The 19,673-nt window shown below is 37.4% G+C and overlaps 1 protein-coding gene across 1 annotated transcript; it reads left to right on the forward strand.

Annotated features, from left to right (window-relative positions):
• Positions 1-1,968: 1,968 nt before the first annotated feature.
• On the forward strand, positions 1,969-18,554 carry MINAR2 (membrane integral NOTCH2 associated receptor 2; the record flags this gene model as incomplete). The annotated part of the gene is made up of 3 exons (XM_079917208.1): positions 1,969-2,217; positions 14,708-14,935; positions 18,375-18,554. The coding sequence occupies exons 1-3, from the start codon at positions 2,041-2,043 to the stop codon at positions 18,552-18,554; spliced, it is 585 nt and encodes a 194-aa protein (XP_079773334.1). The 5' UTR covers positions 1,969-2,040.
• Between the last annotated feature and the right edge of the window lie 1,119 nt (positions 18,555-19,673).

The following is a 19,673-nucleotide window of genomic DNA, read 5'->3' on the forward strand; positions in this document are numbered from 1 at the left end:
ATAGGAGGTGGTCAAAATCCAGGGTTGGGAAAAATGTTACCAGGCAGAAGGACTGGCGTCAGCAGAGGTGTGATTTGGGGGTGAGGAGGGGGTGGGGTTTGGCCAGTAGCAGGAGAGGGAGTAGTAAGCTTGATTTCCTGATTATCGGTCATGTAGGCTACCCATAGGGACAGTAGTAAGAAGTAAGAACTGATGGTTTTGCGGGTGACAGTAGACAAAGGATGGTGGGAGAATGTGGAGAGTCAGAAACCGAACTTGTAGACAGAAGGAGAGAGTATACAAACCTCTGGGCATCTAAAGCACAGTGGAGGAATCTAAAAGGAAGGACGCCTAAGGAAAACTGAAGGCTCATTTCACCTACCTCATACTTTGGCTAAGGAAAACTTCTAATCAAATATATTTGGATCTGGGTTTTGTGTCTCCACTTGGCCAATATAGAGAGCCAAAGAGAAGTAAGGTTCTTCTTGAAGATATGTGTTATTCCCCAAAGAATCTTTTAGGAAAAGCAAACAGCCCGAGAAATATTTGTTCATTAGATGTGTTCTGGCAGCCGCCAGAAAAATCCAGAAAGTCGTAAGTACATGCACATACACATAACACACTTGATTCTTCAAACACTTGTGATTTAACTCTTTTGTTATCAACCGTCATTATGAAGTACCTCTTTCTCCAGTAAGTGTATTGATAAAAACCACTCAAACTTATTTCACATATTGTAAGACAGTGATAGAGTTTGGGTCTGAAAGTTCTTACAGAAAACATTGGTTGTTTAATCCAGTTTGCAACTATCAGTAGGGAAGATGATTTTTTAACAGCCTCATGCTTTTTGTTATAAAGAAGGTAAGTACTCTCTAGTGTCTTGCTTGATTCAAGAACATCCTAGCTGCTGAGTCTAATAAGCTATAGGGCACTCTTCTGAAATCTGGTGCTGATACATTCCACACGTGACCTCATTTCCTCTGGAAGAAAATCCTTCCTGCTGAATCAGATGGGTTTACAGAGGCACAAACATAACAACCTATGTCTTTTAAAAACTGCTGATGTGTCTGTCCTATGCCTTCTCAAGAGTGGCAATGTTCCCTCTTTCTCTAGATGAAAATCCATACTTTCCCGGTGAGAAGTGTGGTTTGCCCAAGGCAGAGTGGCTTGTAATGAGAGAGCTTATCTCCCTTAAAGTCATCATCACTTCCTGGCTTAAGATGCGGTCCACAGCCTAACTCCCACCTCGGCTCCCTGAGTAGCAGGTGGGTTCACTTAGGACAGCACGTCATCCAAACCCAGCAGCCATGTTCTCCTTTGGTTCCAAATGTACTTTGTAAACACCAAGACCCATCACAGGAGTTTATACAGCTAGGAACAGAGTCAAAGAGACCTCAGATAGAGAATGGGTCAAAGCAGTAGTTTGGGACACTAAATTACTGTAGCAAACTATCAAATTCTTGCCATTTCCCTACTCGAGCTGAAGCTGACAACCTAAACATGGTTAGATTTCACATGAGCCTGAGACTCTGGGAGTCAAAACATGAGAAGAAACAAGATCCCACGTATCACATGTGAGGCTGTGCAGGCAGAGCCAAGTCAGCTGGGTCCGCTCGGCAATGTTCGGAGAGAAATATTAAGTAATGTCTCCCTACAGGTGATTGTTTCATGTGCTCCCAACTGTGGACTGTAACCCTGAAATTCTGGCAGCCTTATCCAAAGAGTAGTTCCTCTTAAACTGTTACTCCTAACTGTATGGAGAGACAGTACGTGCTACACATACCTAATTTTGGTATCCCATCCAATTTAATGCGTGTGGGCCCAACTGTTCCATTCAAGCACTCTAAATGCACGCGCACACGCGTGCATGCGTGCGTGTGTGTGTGGTGAAAGGTAAGGCAGCGTGCTACCTTGTTCCTGTGTGTGGATGTGTCATTTCGAGAGTAGTTTCTGAGCCAGCCCAGAGACCTGGTTTCAGATGCCTGTCAGGCATTCTCAGGCTCATTAATAATGGACAGCTCTGACAGCAGCAGCCTTGCTTGCCTTTGTTTTCCACCGTAGATGAAGGGAGACATGGATCTCTCTGTTTTGCCAAATAACAACCATCCTGACAAATTCCTGCAGCTTGACGTGAGGTCTTTAATGAGGAACTCAGCCCTTCTTCAGGCCAGTCTGGTGAAGTTTCCGGGAGGGAATTATCCTGCTGCACAGCACTGGCAAAACCTCATCTACTCACAGGTAAGATGTGGGAGCACATAAATACGCGGGCAGGGTCTTGCTTCTTTCTCATTATTGGCCATTTCATCATTTGTGCAAAAAGAAAGCTATAGGGAACAGAGTACAAAGTAGCTGCTCACACTTGCCATAGAAAAGGTCTTTCTCTCTTCCTTAACGTAAGGAGACTTTCTCTGATCACTTTATAAATTCTGTGAATTTTCCCAACCATTCGTTTTCCTCCAAGCACTAGCTTCTCAGTCTGTCATTTTAGATTTTGCCTAGCCCTCATTTTATACCTTCCCTTCAAATTTTTTCAAATCAATTACTACGTTTGCAAATAAGGCTCTGGGGGGAACCCTACCTCTGTCTTTTGGGTAGTCTAAGCATAAAGCATCAGAAGCTTACATTGTGTGGGCTCATGCATGGCCTCTGAGAGAACTGAATCTTGCTTCTGCCTCATTTAGACAGACTCCCTTTGATCTCATGCAAAAGAGATTCAAACAGTGGAACAATGGCAACCTAATGATGGAAAGAAAGAAAACAGAGAGAACTCTCCACCTGGGAAAGGTGCTGGTTATTATTTTAGAGGTTCTTTTTTTTCCACAGGTGTCCATGTGGGCAAGACTTAACAATCAACCTTCAAACCCAGACTTCATTTCTTGCTTTCTTCTTTTGCATCTTCCTTCTTTTTGCTAACCAAAGGGGAAGAATAAAACTGTGATGAGTTCCATGTGCTGAAATAAACATAAATAAACTTGACTGTTGCACAGCTCATGAAACAGGAATAATCTTTGTTTAAGATGTGAGGGCTAATGGGGTTAAGGGTTAGTCAATTTAGAAACAGGAAGAAGCATGTCATTTCAGAACAGATGTGACTGACCTGCAAACCCCTGCAAATCATTAAATCCTTTGGAGTGGCTCAAATTCCCTAAACAGAAATTTGTTTTCTTTTAAGAAACAGTTGCTACTCATGAGTCCTGGTGTAAAGTGACTCCTTTGTGGTGTGTTTGTGGGCTCCTCGGGACCTTTATCATGAGATCATTCAAAATCAAGTACACTTGGATGATTATGTAAGTGTTTCCTCCATCTATGAGGATTTTAATTTATTTCCACTGTAAGGCAGCCTATTATGAAAACTAACTTTTCAAAAATTTTACATCCTTCCCTTTTGTAATCCTCAAAACCCATCCATACACACCTTTTTGGTGATTGCTTTTTTTGTGTTTTGTTTAAGTTAAATGTGATGAAATTTCTCCTTTGTCTTATTGTTTATATCATGGAATAAAATGATTCAAAACTCAATTCAGAGAACCTTGGCCCTCCTGTGCTATGAAGTTTAGTCTAAGAAAACATATCCAATAAATTCCTTTGAGGTTGGAACACATCGATCTAACATCTTTTGTTTAGGACTGGAGCTGACCTATTTCCTTCATGTGGAACTTCACAGTTTAAAGCTCTGTTGAATGTTGTTCCTAAACCTGAATGAAATGCACATTTTTAAAGGGCATCTCTTTCAACAGGCCCTGATGTGTTGATATAGTTATTCAGGGCAAACCAAGAAGGTAAAAGTCTGCTTCATATGTCTTTGAATATGTTATCGGTAATTATAAACTATAGATAAACTTTATTAAGTTATACTTTTACCCTAAAATAAAATGTTAAATGACTGAATAAAATTTCAGTTCAATATACTACTGAAATAACGCTTGGAGAGAAGGAGTAAATCAATTACAAATTTAGTTAGTTGAGTAGGTGTGTCACAGATTATGAGTAAAAACAATTATATTCACTACATTAGATTGCAATATGTCAATAAGTAATTCTTCTCTCCTTGACTGGATCTTAAAATCCAGGAGTGATATATTCATTGGCAAAAAACTAAATCTAAAAGAAGTGAACATATAAAAGTTTTAAGGAGGCTTCCCTGGTGGCACAGTGGTTGAGAATCTGCCTGCCAATGCAGGGGACACGGGTTTGAGCCCTGGTCTGGGAAGATCCCACATGCCGCGGAGCAACTGGGCTCATGAGCCACAACTACTGAGCCTGCGCTTCTGGAGCCTGTGCTCTGCGACAAGAGAGGCCACGATAGTGAGAGGCCGATGCACCACCATGAAGAGTGGCCCCAGCTCGCCGCAACTAGAGAAAGCCCTCACACAGAAACGAAGACCCAACACAGCCAAAAAAATATAAATTAATTAATTAATTAATTAATTAATTTAAAAAAATATTTTAAGTAGCTGTGGTGATACCTGGAATAAGGCACTGAATATACCAGGTGAATTTAGGTGTTAGGGATGCAGAAGGTGGTAGGCAGCTGTTAAATAGTTCTTAATTTAAAACCCTTGCTCTGTTGGCTTAATGTCTCACTCTGCTAGGGAGACATTATGCCAATTGGGAGAATGTTGAATAAAGAGATTTGAAACTTGGTTTCTTGTCTCAAATCCACAATAAACCAATTTGAGAAACATAAATTATGGCCCTATTCAGTCCATGCCTTAGTATTTCCATTTGCAAAATTAGGGTAATGCTCATTTTACATATTTCCTGAAAACTGAGAGCAAATAAAATAAGGTAAAAACAATTGACAGGATTTCTTATAAGAGTATAAGAAATTTGTATCATCATCATCATCATCATCGTCACTTGCCAATATTCCAAAATGTGTTAAAATTACCCTATCATTAGAATTTGGAAAATAGCCGATAATACCACTTGCATTTTTTGATGTATATGGTGGATGCAGGGGGGTATGTGTGCGTGTAGGTGTTAGAGGATGTAGTCAATACATTTGTCAAGCTATGTGGCTAACTCAAGCAGTTAGATTTTATACTCCCATGAAATCCGCACAAGCTTCAGGTTTGTGTCAGCTTACCCTTTGGTCTCATACCCTCCATGTGCATGGTGTTTAGAATTCAGACTACCTCATGGAATGTCAAAGGACTTAGTCTACAAACATTGCCTTCAACGTTGGTAGTAACTCAACAGTTAAAACAAAGATCTCCTAGGGACTTGCCTGGCAGTCCTGTAGTTAAGACTCCGCACTTCACAGCAGGCACCACAGGTTTGATCCCTGGTCAGGGAACTAAGATCCTGCATGCTGTGTTGCATGGCCAAAAAAACCAAAAAACAAAACAGAGTACTGTATTTATATCCATAATTTATCTTTTAAGCTTTTTTAAAATTCACATTCCACCTTCAGAGGCAATTCTCTAAGCCATTTTACACAAACGGAAGCAATACCGTATGTATAGAAAAGTAAGCACAGATGTCCTCAGGCATGCCAGTATCTCCAAACACTGTTCATTCCCTCTATGTGGATACACAGGTCACCTGTATTTGCAGGGAGAGAGTACAAGCAAATATTTCTTGATTCCACTAGATTTATACTTCTTAAATTCTTTCAACTAGAGAAATAAAGGAGCTTCCTAATAAATTTCTTTTCAGTGCAATGAACAAACTTTTGCCAAAACCTAATGTTTCTGGTTGTTAAAATAATTTGGGGCATGTATCTGATGAAGGCATTTGGAATTGTATCCCAAATTTTTCTGCCAATCCCTTTATAAAACGAGGTAATAAAAGGAAAAAGCTGATTCCTTTTTTTTGGTATAAATGATAAAACATGTTTTTTCAGATATTGTGGTGGGATTTTTTTTTTTTTTTTCTGATTAGCAGTTAGACTTCAGAATCTTTTCAGGTTAATCTATTTCTTATATCTTTTCCTGGCTTCCATCACATCTGTTTGAGAACCCAGGGGATTTCTGTACTAAACCTGTGAACTGGAACAAAAGACCAAGGGTAAGGAGGTTGCTCTTCCCTTGGTTTCTAGACAATGTCATTTACTGGGTGTATTTCCTAATCACCTTTCCTCACTTTTTTTTCAGTCTTATAACTCTTTTCCCCTTAAATTCTAATATCTCTTCTTTCTATCTCAGGTTTTTTTTTTTTTTTTTGGTATATCATAACTGTATTTCACAATCTGTCTCTGAACACGTGTCATGCGTTCTCCTGGACTGTCTCTATTTCCAGTATTCCATTTCCTATTTCAAAAAAAACAGCCTCCTATGTGCAATAGGCTCCCGTTTTTAAGCTTATATTTGGGCAAATGTTATAGGACTTTTGAGGTACTTAATTTATTGTCTAGGAAGTAGATTGAGGAGCATCACTGAGCTGCTCAGGCAATTATCAGGACATGATTTATCAAGTTATGCTAAATTTACACAGTTCACAAAATCTCCATTGGGGTCAGAAATTCACCCTTGGATGGTATGCTGCCAGAAGCATTACCCACTTTGTCCCACCACACTGCTTCCAGATGAGACCCAAACGTCCCTGGCACTGAAACTGTATTAAAAACACTGTGTGTGTCACAGGAACACATGTGGGACTCCAGAGCCCTGGTTACTTGGAGAGGAAGGCAGGAGGGGGTTAAAGAGAGGCCTGGGTCAGACCAGGAAGGCTTCAGAGGGTGTTGTCTAGATTTTTTAATTTTATCCTGAAAATTTGGAGGGGTTGATGAAAAATTTTAAGCAAGAGGATCACATGATCAAATTTGTGTTTCATAAAAGTAACCATTCTAGCAATTTGGAAAACAGAATTATTGTGGTCAGTGGGGAGCTGCTTTCCAAGAAAAGTTGTCTGTGGGCTCACATGTGCAATATAACAAAATGCCTTGTTTGCATTATGATTATGATAGGAATTACATTGTATGTGTAGACCAAACTGGGGAAATGGAAGTCTTTATGATCTTGATTCTCCCAGTTCATGAACATGGTATATACTTCCATTTATCATGCTCTTCGTATAGCCTTCAATTATGTCTTATAATTCTCCACATAGAAGTTTTGCATATAGTTGTAATGTTTATATCTAAATACTGATAGTAATTACTGCTCTTAAGAATAGGACCTTTTAAATCATGTTTTATAATAAAGTATTACATATGCTATTGATTATTGTATATTGATTTTGAATCCAGAAATTGTATTAAAATCTATTTTACTTTGATGGTAAGTATCCCTGTAGATAATCATGTCATCTACTGTTTTGTCTCATTATTTACAACCCTTATTCCTTTGATTTATTTATTTAATTTTTAGTGTATTGCTCAGAACTTTGCAATAACGTATGAATGTTTGTGATTACTGTCATCCTTGTGTTAATTCTGAAACCAAGATAAATGCTTCTAATATTTGAACCATTAAGTAAACAGTGCCCTGGAAGTTTTGGGCAGATTCTCTTAGTTTAAGAAAGTTCCCTACTCTTTCCATCTTGCTAGGAAATTTACTCTAAATATGTTTAAATATTTTCCAAATATTTTTCACAAGGTACTGCAAACTTCTGTGTTGTTTCTTTCCTGATAATTGGTGAGTCACATTAATCTTTGAATATGAAACCATCCTCCTGGTAAAACATCCTTTTCTGGTATAAATCTTTCCTGTCCTAGTATATAAAATATACATATTGTAGGATTCTGTTTAGCAATATTTTATTAATGATTTTTTCATTTATGTTTATAATAGAAATTGGCCTATAAAAAATTACCTTTTCTTTTACCTACTTCCCTTGTCTGGAGTTTATACCAACTTCATAACATGAGTTGGGGAGTATTCCTTGTTTTTCTATATTCTAGAAGAGTTCAACAAGATAGAAATGAGATAGAAATAAGATAGAAATGATCTGTTTCAAGAATGTCTGAGTGCTGATTACAATACTCATTCAGCCTGGTATTCCTAAACCTGTGTATGTTTGGGGTCGATTTTAAACTATTGATTCAGTTAGTCAAATGATCACTGGTTTATTAACATTTCCTATTTTTTCCTTAATTAAATTTTGTAAGTTATATTATGTGGGAAATCACCCAATTGCATGTAAATTCTTAAAGTTACTCAGATTATACTCCTATTACAGTTCTTAATCTGTGCTATGTAACTTCTCATGTTCCTTTTACATTTCTAACATTGTGAGTTTGTATCTTTTTTTTTTTTTTCCTGGAGAAGTATTACCAGAGATATTTTTAATCGGTTTAGCCTTTTCAAAGAAATAGCTTTCAATATGGCTGATTCTCTCCATTGTATATTTGGGTTATTTTTCTTCATAATATTTATTGATTTCTCCTTCTGTCCTTATTATTTCATGTTGACTATTTTCTTAGATTTACTCTGCTGTTTCCTTTTAAGGCTTTGAATTAGATGTTTATTACTTCATTAATTTTCTCATTCTGCTTTTATAATGTGAGCATATATGCTTATAATACTCCCTCAAAAGCTGTTTCAGCTCCAGTTTTCATTTTCATTCTGCCTAAGTTTTTAAATTCCCATCATTTATTTGAAATGTGTTTTAATTTCTACAAAATGTGGTAATTTACATTATCTTTTTGATATTAATGTCTAAATTTCTAATAAGTTGTCTGTGATCAAAGAGCATGATCTATATAATATTGAATGTTTGAAATTTCTTTTAGAGTCCAGGACATTACCAATTTTTGTAAATATTCAATGTATTTTTAAAATGAATATTTTTAGTCATTGAATAATGACATCAATGTCTTTGATCAAATGTGTTGGTTTCATTGTTCAAACCCTCTTTATATTTAATAATTGTTTTATCTGCTTGGTAAAAAATTATATGTATAAATTTCTCCTAGTTATCTCAAGTTTTGCTTTATATATTTGAGATTATTTTACTAGAGGCATACAAGTTTAGAAATATTATATTTTACTGATTATGCCTACATTTATTCATTTTCCACCAACACTTTCTTCACCTAACAAAGTCTTTTACCTGAAAGTTTATTTTGTCTGATATATATACTTTCTTAGTAGTTAGTCAGGCTAAATTATGTTATGGAAACAAAAATGCCCAAATTCTTAGTGACTTGACTCAATAAAATGTATCTGTCATTCATACAAGATCTGTTGTGGGTGGGAAAATTATCCTAGTGGCTTGCTTCCAAGTGGAACCCAGACTGTTCCTTTTTGAGGCTCTATTATATCAGAATTTTTATGATGCTTGTAGCTAGAAAAGAGAGAGAGAGACTAAGCCAAGGATCAGGGATTTTAGGGGTCAAGTCTATGTCCCAAACTAGCTGTTGTATGCCCATGAAGAAGAAATGGGTTTGCTGAGCACCTAGCCAGACTCTGCCACAGTCTATCATTTTGTTAAACATATATATACTTATATATTTCATCTTCCTACACACAGCATTCATCCTTCCCCAGAGGTACTAACACCAAAGTGAGCCAGTCACTACATTTAGCAGATGTCCCAACCATATCATCCTATAATCTTTGTTGGAATAGGAACGGGATCGCTACAGTAATTCTTCCTTTCTGAATGGGAAAAATGAAAGATGACAGACACTACCCAAAGTAATTCTGAGATTCCACTGAAAATAATGTGTGTGGGTCTCCTTCCTTGAAGGTGGGGAAGGTGGATTAGGCCATGATTCTGCTTTTCAGAAGACTTTCTGCTGCATTGTTCTCTAGGGTCCCCAGTCCTACCCACTAGGAAGCTGCCCCTTGTTCATCATTCTCTTTTGCCATATCAGAGTGGGCCCTCCCTTGAGGCTGTAGAAGCTTCAAAATTTACTCCTATTTATGGATATTTGGAGGCATAGGGTTATTGTTTTGTTTTATAATTTTGAACAATCAAAAGCTTTTAGTTCTAGGCTTGTGGTTTCTTTGGTGATACATATCTTATAAAACTTAGTGTGAGCTATTTATTAATGTAATCATATCTATTTTGTTGCGGTCAGGTCTATAGGTCAATAAACACACCTTAAGTTCTCTTAAGGCATAGCTCTCAAATAGGCTTTTTTTCTTTTATTTGGCTGCGTCGCGAGGGCTTCGCTCTGCTGTGTCGGGTCTTCGTTGCAGCTCTCGGGCCTCTCTCCCGTCACAGGCTTCTCTCTACTTGTGGGGTGTGGACTCCAGGGCACGTGGGCTCTGTAGTTTGCGGAACACAGGCTCTCTAGTTGAGATGTGCAAACTCAGTAGTTGTGGCGCATGGGCTTAGTTGCCTTGCAGAATGTGGGATCTTAGTTCCCAGACCAGGGGTCGAACCTGCGTCGCCTGCATTGGAAGGCGGGTTCTTTACCACTAGACCACCAGGGGAGTCCCTCAAGTAGGCTTTAATGGTTTGCTTTTCTACCTCCATTTCTCCATCCTTTAACTCAATGACAAACACCTGGAGGCAGTCAGGAATAATAGTTTTGAAACCACACCCTAACAGGACCTTTAACCTGAGTCACTTCGTTCAGCTAAGAAGTTTGTTTTTATTTTTTAATGTTTCATTTGATTTTTCTATTTATTTATTTATTTATTTATTTATTTATTTATTTATTTATTTATTTATTTATTTATTTATTTATTTATTTATTTATTTTTATGCCTGCATTGGGTCTCTGTTGCTGTGAGCGGGGGCTACTCCTTGTTGCGGTGCACGGGCTTCTCATTGCAGTGGCTTCTCTCGTTGTGGAGCACAGGCTCTAGGGAGTGCAGGCTTCAGTAGTTGTGGCTCACAGGCTCTAGAGCGCAGACTCAGTAGTTGTGGCACACAGGCCTAGCTGCTCCGCGACATGTGGGATCTTCCTGTACCAGGGATCAAACCCCTGTCCCCTGCATTGATGGGCGGACTCTTAACCACTGCGCCACCAGGGAACTCCCAGCTAAGAAATTTTAATCCGCTTTTTTTTTTTTTCTCAATCCATTTTTTTAAATGATTCTAGATCTTAGTGTTTGAGGTCTATAAACAGTCAGATTTTTAACAATAGAAGGCATCAAATTTCCAGAGTTTCTCTACTCTTTCTTCTTGCAAACTATTCAGTTCTTTCTCTAATGTCATCTTTTTCTTGTATTACACCAGCACTGTGTTCCTTGTACATAAATGCTCTGATTATTTATAATACCTCTCATACAGCTACAGGGGATTAGATTCCAAATGACCACAGATGACACTTATACCAAACACTTTTCACTGTATTATGTGAGTAACCATCAATCCGGCTTCCAACATCCCTTTCATCCCTTTCCACTTCTTGACTGCTAAGCCAATGCCCACATTTGTAGAATTTCAAGATATCACTTTCTGTATTAAGGAATGTAGGCTAGGCTACACTGTAATGACAAAGTATCTCTAACTAAAAAGAAGAAAAGCATTCTTGTGCATGTCTGAGGAAGGGCAGATGGGTTTGGGGGGCAACTCTTTTCCAAGCAGTATCCTAGGGCTTGAAGTTCTTTCATCTTAAAACTCTGCCATCTCAGAATCCTTGCTTACAGTGACACAAAAATGGAAAGTGAGGAAGAGTGAGCCAAAAATCATGTTGGAGAATTCAGGGGCTCAGCTTGGAAGTGGTCTCTGTTACTTTTGTCCACACATCATCAGAAGAGCTGGCCCCAGTTTAACTTCAAATTAACTCCTAATAAAGGCAGTCATCCATTGTACTCAGGAAGGGAAAACAAAATTGCTGAGTATTTAACCAGTCAAATACCAGCTCTTGTTTCTTTATATTTGCCTGCTATATCTTTTTCTATACTTTCACTCTCATTTTTTCTGAGTCCTTATATTTTAGGTATTTCTCTTGTAAATATTATATAATTAAATTTAATTTTAAAAACCTGATATGACAGTCTGTCATTTAAATAGAGGGTTTAGTCTATTTACATTTAACATGATTATTTCAATTTTTTTTCTATTTTCCTAAGACTTTCTCCTCTATATTCTTTGTTTCAGGTTTCTTACCTTTTAGATTAATTTTCCTTTATCCTTTTTCTTCTGATCTACCAATTTAGAAGCTATACATTCTTTCTCTATTTTTTAGTAATATCTCAATACTCTCACTGAAATGACTTCTTAAAATTTCCTAATTAAATATATCTGTTAAACTTTTAACTGTACAGTTTCAGTTTTCTTTTATCTTAAAACTCACAAATTAGTGGTTATTCTTATTTCTATTTTACCATAAAATCAGTGCTTCCTTAGATTTCTGTATATATTTGTCAGTTTTTTCTTTTTTTTTTTTTTCTTTGTTTTGCCTAGCATTCCTTCCTGCCTCTTAATCTTTCATTCTATTATCAGGTTTCTTCTTACTGAAGTACAGTTTTTAGAGATTCCTTCTGTTTTGGCCTATTAATTGTATATTCTCAGTGTTTGTCTGAAAGTCTTCTATATCACTCTTTCCATTAAATGATAGCTTATACATAAATGACATAAATAATGATTAAAGTGTATAAAGGGTAAATGGACAAAGTAATGGTTAATACAGAAGAGCCTAGGTAAGCTTTGAAGTGTTACTTTAAGTATTTTTAAAAAGAAGTTACTTTAGAGCTTATATGAGTAAAATAATGGAATTACTGTTGAGTTTCCTTTTGTTAAGTGTAGTCCATCTAGAATGTGGAGTGAAAAGTTAAACTCAAATACATGCTTTGTTTCCTTTCTTAAGAGATTTTGAAAAAATATATCAAAATACAAAAGAACCTCAACCATGATTAGTATTTTCTATTTCTTCCATAAAATTCTTAATAAAGTTATTCTATTAATTTTCCATTCACATGTCCTTCAGACATGAAGTTGTCAAATGGCACCAAGTTCTAGGATGAACATCAAACATTCAAGAATATAGTTTAGAATTAATGGCTTGAATGTTCTTCTAAAAATAGCTCTGATTATTTTTCTGTCTTTTGTATATTAGTTTTTCAAGATCTTTATACATTGTAATAGAAAGTATTATTTTTTCTTAACCCCCGAAACTGTATTTTTCTGATTTATAGAGCTTTCTTATTTAAGAAGCTCAAGGAATAGTCCAGCAGGCAAGAAAACTGACAAAGTCAATTTTTCAATGTTAGAAGAATTATTTCTCTTCAAAGATAATCAAAGATATCTAGCCTTGAAGAAAAAAACTTGAGTCAGAATTATGCTAAACTGAAACTATCTAAATTTTGTATCAAATTGTTTTTTCTCAATTCAGAAACATTTTTCATGAGGTCTTCCATCTTAAAGATAAACACTAAGTCAAGATGATTTATTATTTCATTACAAACTTCAATATTATGGAATATAAATTGATTTTGAGCAGACCAACGACCTAATAAAGTCAGAGATGATCTCCAAGTTGAAAGTCAGAGATGATCTCCAAGTTGATCACTAAGTATGTAAAAAATGTCTGGACTAAGAAAATTAGATAAACCTAAGGCCAAAGAGAATGTGAATGGTTTTATCTAGGTGATTTTTTGCCAGCCATTTCAGAAGGAAACTATATATAATATTAGTTCACAACTTAGCTTATATAAACACATATTTAATGTGACCTATATACCCCAATAGATACTGAGGGAATCAGTGTATTAATGATTATAAATATAACTCAGAAAAATATTAATTGCTATTGAAACTTCTCTGTTTAAGAAGACTGAAATATATGAAACACAGTTATTGAAAAATTTCCTGTAAATTAGTGAAATGTGTCACCAGTTTTTAAGGGTTAAACCTAAGTGTTCCAAAAATTAACTTATGTGGAGTTCCTCTCCCATGATGCCCCATCATAAATGAGACGTTACTATAAACTTTTTTTTCTTCTCAATTTTATTTGGCCAATGAACAAATTTTAATCTGAAATTTTTCTACCTTTGTGATAGTTTTGTAGTCATAAGAAAAAAAAGCAAAGTAAAAATATGAAGGTCATACCAGACACAGAAAAACCACTTTGTATGATTCCATTTATATAAATGAATACAAACTGACCTATGCTGTTATCCTACTGGTTATCCTTAGGGAGGGAGAGGGATAGTAACTGGAAGGCAGCATGAGGTGTGCTGGTAATGGTTTGTTTCTTGGTAGTATCTTGGGTTTATTTGGTATGTGAAAATTTATAATATATGCACTTTTATAATATATGCACTTTTCTACATATATATCATGCTTTAATAAAAAAAAGTTTTTAAACATCTAGAAGTCAGAATTAGAGCCTTCCAAAAGCCAGCTGTTCTGTAGCTACATATAGGAGTGCAATGCTAAGTTAGTCCAGTTCTCCAAGCTGCCTGAAATAAGAGTCCTAAGGGAGTTCCCATGAAAGCCAAGGCATATCTATAAAATGCCTTTTAATCTTGATTTTGCTGGATTAATACAGCAATGTTAAATTTTTTTAATCAGTCATGGAATGCACAAGTAGAAAGAAATAAAGTGTCAAATCTCAGTGCAAATAAGCTGGGGAAAAAATGGCTTTGTTTAGAATTCTACTATTTGAATTAAAGAACATTGTCCTTTTTCTGTTGTTATAAAATAGCATTTTAATGAATGATTACTGAAGCTCAACAAGATCACATGCAAATAAATAACTCAATTAATGGTAGGATCCTAGGTCAAACTGGATCCTAGAATTCTTCCTTCATTCATTGTCCTAATCTGTTGGGCTTCCAGGCAGAATCAGCAAGCTTTCAGGTACAGTTATTTCACGTTGCCTTCCTTGTCATCAGTGACCTATTGGTAAGACAAACTTTGTCACTGTGCCTCCTGACAGAGAGAGAAGAAGAATATTACTGCTCAACGAATGAGGAGATCCAGTTTGGAGAGTGCTGTGAGCACAGAGAGCCCCCCACCATCCCTGTCATCAGTTCTGAAGAATAACCCACTATACGGTGATGAGAGTTTGGAGGATGGTATGGAAGAAAGAAAAAAGAATCCTTCATGGACTGTTGAGGAGTATGACAAGCATTCCCTGCACACAAACCTCTCTGGGCATCTGAAGGTACTCAAGGCAAAGAATCAACTCCTTTAATTGTTGAGGGAGATCAGTTAAATAATCCTAAAAGAAATGGGTACTGAGGTGAAAGGCACTCTTCACTAGGCACAAAATTTCCAGATTTCAGGTCATTTTGGCCTCTGGCTTCACTTTCTCTCTCCTAGTCAGTAGTTATGTTTATTTATGTGTTTTGTGTTTTACAATTTCAGCAATTACCAGCATCTCTACAGTGTAGAGAGAAAGAAATGGTGTGACACAGAAGAAGGGTTTACCTGGAAGGTATCAGGTTTTGAAAGTTAATTTGCCAGATTAAGTATGTTTCCTCTAGTTTTGTGATCATCTATGTTCATGAATACTTAAGAATTCCTTATTCTACATTTATTCAAAAATATTGACTAAATGCTCTGTCTTAGGCACTGTGCAAGGCGGTTCTCATCAAAGATCATTTTATTTCAAGCCTACTCAGTGATTTAAGATTGCAAATTTACATTTTGGACATTTTCCTGTGTCTCAGTAACAAAACAAAACAAAAACATTTCAACACAGGAAAAGTATGCAATGAACTCATTCACCCAGCTTAAACCCAATTCAGGTTTTTCTTTTTTTCCCCTTGGTGTCACCTATCAAATAGAGGGTCTAGGAATACCTGAAAAGCAGGGAGAGAGGCCCTCTGTTTTCTGAGTGGACTGGATTCCTACCCAGCCTTGGCTTACCTCTGCCCACCCTAGGGCCAGAAAGGTCTGACATTTTCCAAGTACTTCCTTTAACAATGTATGTCTGTTCTAAACCCCATACTTTAATCACCTACAGATTTTTCCTGCTAAAGGGGACAGCATTATGTCCCTCTAAAGTCCTACACTTTTTAAAATCTCAAGTGTGCACTCCTTGAAATAGTGTCCAAAGTCTTTGGAGTTTCTTAGTCTCCTAGTGGATTTAGTGTATCTCCTCCTTAATGTAGCCTCTTTTCTAGAGACGTTTCCATAACAGATGCTCCCCTCTAGCAACAATAATCTTGTGTTTTTTTATCAGGAATCTAAAGATCAATACCTCTAGGAAACAACCTTCTGCAACTAGGAAAAAGTGTATTGATTTATTTCACAAACATTTCTTGACTGTATGCTAGAGCCTCTATTCTTTTCTTTGTTGTTTACATGAATGACAAAGGGACTATGAAGATGAATATGACTCTCCTTGCCCTCAAAATTTCATCTAACTGAGCAAAGTAACAATAACGCTAGACAGGACAGAGGAAATGACAAGACAGAGGAAGAGGATAGTGGATAGAGGATAGGAAGAACAGTGGAAAGTGCTGTGCAGATTCAGAAGAGGACAAAGTCCCACTGGATTAAAAGAAGCCTTTATGAAAAAGTTAATTTATGCTGGACTTGAAGAATGTGTACAATTCCAGAAGACATAGGTTGTTTGTATGAGTGGAGAGGCCCTCTTCTGTCAGAAGTGGCAAGAAAAAAGGCACATATACAAGAGGGTGAGAGAGTTTGTCAGAACAATAGGTAGTACAGTTTTGCTGGAGCTACAGTTTAAGTAATAGAATAATGGTGGGGGGTGGGGGGGAAGGCTAACAAACAGACTCAAAAAAAAACAAAAGTTCAAATGTAAGCCTAAAGAAACTGAACATTATTGGCACTGAGGGGTAATATTTTGTTGGACAATACCATGACACGCTTAGGAAGACTGAATGTGAATTGCTGGATGCATTGCTTTAAGAAAGCCAGGGCCGGCCCCCTCCCCACCCATCCTCTACCTGTACACTCACCTCAGAACAGAGGCCCGTCAGGTCAGAGGCTTGTATGCAGACCTCATGATGCTATTTTGAGAGATGCTTCTGGAAGTCATGGCTTTTGTTTTTATTAGGATCTCTTCTTGACCTCATCATTTCAACTTCTTTCATCACCGTCCCTACCCATATCTCCTAATTAGCAGACAGAGCCCCCAACCTAATTTCTGAAACCTTTTCAACTATTTTACAGGCCATGAAAGTTCCATGTGCTTTTGGCCACTCCCATTTTTCTAAATTACTAACTTTATGAATAAGAAAGGAGAAAAGAAGCCCACATTTAGTTACAAAGGCAAGCTATAGGCAGAATGTAAGAAAGGATAGTCTCCATTATGGAAGTTCTTACTGAAGAATGAGGCATTAAACTTGCAGGCAAAGTGCAGGCCTCTGATTAGGACACAGACACAAATGAAGGATACGAGTGACGTAGGCAAGGATTTTTAAATCAGCTATCCTTTTGCACACGTCATCCAAATTTTATTTTAATGTTTTCGCTTTTCTAAGACTGGGAAGTTGAACCTAGTAGCAATGTGATGGAAGAGTTATATTGCCATCACCAGAATCCACCCAGCTCCCCTTCCTCTTTTAGCAGTCTGAAGCTAGTTCATTACCCTTGTGTCCAGCCATGGAAACTGGCTGACTTTAAGTCCACTGAGCCTAGAGAGGCAGAGAGAGGGTGGGCAGCCCAGCTACAAGCCACTGCAATACTCCAAATGAGAAATAATAAGGCCTGAAGTGGGTTTATGAAAATAGAGATTCAGCATTCACCATAAATTTGTTGTATGTCTACCAGATGCCAGTTATAGACACTGAATCATTAGCACTGAAAAACAGCAGGAGAAAATAGGAGGGAAAAAATATATGTGTGTGTGTGTGTATATATATGTTTTACATGTATAGACAGTAGATTTTGCAGATGATTCATTGGACATAGGAGATGAAATTGAGTAGAAGACAATTTCTCAGGGCTGAAAGGGAGACAAGGCCAGAGAAAGAATCAGAGACATGGGGCCTAGGAGGTGATGTGGGAAAGGATATACTGGGTCCTTTCTCCAGAAGGTCAAACAGTGCCAGACTTTCTGCATGCCAACATGCTGTATTCCGCTACAAGGAAGACCAGAAGATAGAGAAGCATGGAAAAGACTCTTTACTCTTGGTCTTACTCCTCGTTCCATGGAAGTCAGCTTCTGGATTTACTGAAAAACTCAGCAAACATCTTTATCCCTATTAGGCCAACAAAATCAAACCCCCAAGGCTCCACTAAGGCAAGGAATTTTAATTTTATTTCAACTCACTAACCTGATTGACACACAGTATTTATGAGTTGTAAGAGACACGAAATTAGCGAAAAGATGACAGAAACGCTCTTGTGTTTCTGACCCTGCAATGTGAGCAATTTATTCAGTAAGCCGTGCAGACTTCCTAACGAATTCTCATGCAGACCTACAGGTGGACGCTGAGGATTCCTGGTCAGCCAGGAGGCTGTAGCTACATGTTCCTACTATTCAAGGAAGCCTAGCCTCTCTTATTTGAGCAGTGACACTTAGGACAGTGTGAATATGGACGTAAAGTACCTATACGGTCTTGTTCTGCAATCTCATTGAGTCTGTAACACTGACTGATCCTATTCTTCGTGTAATTTTCTTTTAGGAAAGTCCTAATGACCTACGGTTTTGGTTGGGAGACATGTACACACCCGGTTTTGATACCTTACTGAAAAAGGAAGAAGAACAAGAGAAGCATTCAAAATATTGTCGTATAGGTCTGATTTTGCTCCTCATTGCCTGCGTCTTAGTTTCCATAGTAACTGTTAGCACTTTTTTCACCTAAAGAAACTGCCACAGACACAGTGACATTTCTTTAAAATCTTTCTAAATAAACATTTGCAGAAAAACTTGTTTACGGAGTGTGAATGTATTGTCGATGGTTCAGTCAAATGTAATTGTCTCGTAGAATGCAAACGTTGTTTGAGATATGCTAACTTTCTCTACTTTGTCCTATGAAACCTTTGTAAGAATCCCAGCCTGAGCTTTGTCCATTGAGAAGCAAGAATTCTGGGGATCGTAACCAATAAAAAGTTAATACAGACAACCAAACTTAAACACTTTGATAGCGAACAAAACAGCACCAACAACTGTCAGCAGCTTTGTCCTAATGCCTACACTATATTCACCTTTTTATTTCTATTTTTATTTCTTTTTTGATTATCATTTTTATTGGAGTATAATTGCTTTACAATGTTGTGTTAGTTTCTGCTGTACAATGAAGTGAATCAGCTGTATGGATACCTATGTCCCCTCCCTCTTAGACCTCCCTCCCCACCCCAATCCCACCCATCTAGGTAATCACAGAGCACCGAGCTGAGCTCCCTGTGCTATACAGCAGGTTTTTAAACACTGTTATCACCCTCCTGTCATCACTAGGAAAGTTGAGCAGATCATTTTTTGGCCAACTGCCAGGTATACAGGATACAAGCTTCTAGTCATGCTGCCTGTTGGGTTGGATTCATGCTGTTTTATCTTCCTTTATTCCTGTTTAAGCCAGAAAAAAAAGGGGTAGGGATATTCAAACATTTTTATTTTCCTGGTAATCCATTATGCCTCAGTTTCATGTTGCAATTTTCATAGACCTAAACTTGGACAGGCCATAGTTATATAATTAATCACATTTAGATCCAGTTGTGCTTACTGATTGATCCAAATTGGCTAGTGTGACCCCTGGTGGCGGTCAGGGTATATCAACAGCCCTGGCCCTAAAAAATCAGAGGGAATGCTAAGAGAACAGAACTTGAATACTAACTGTGCCTTTTGCTAGAACTCTTGGACCCTGAGCAAGTCATTCTCTCTGAAAAAGGATAATATCACCTCCCCAGTAGGGCTTGCCTAAGGACTAAATAAGAGGCACAGATAAGAGTAATGCCTGGCTCCTAGTAAGTAGTTGCCTAGTTAA

The sequence above is a fragment of the Stenella coeruleoalba genome, assembly GCF_951394435.1.
Source record: "Stenella coeruleoalba genome assembly, chromosome: 3".
NCBI lineage: Eukaryota > Metazoa > Chordata > Mammalia > Artiodactyla > Delphinidae > Stenella > Stenella coeruleoalba.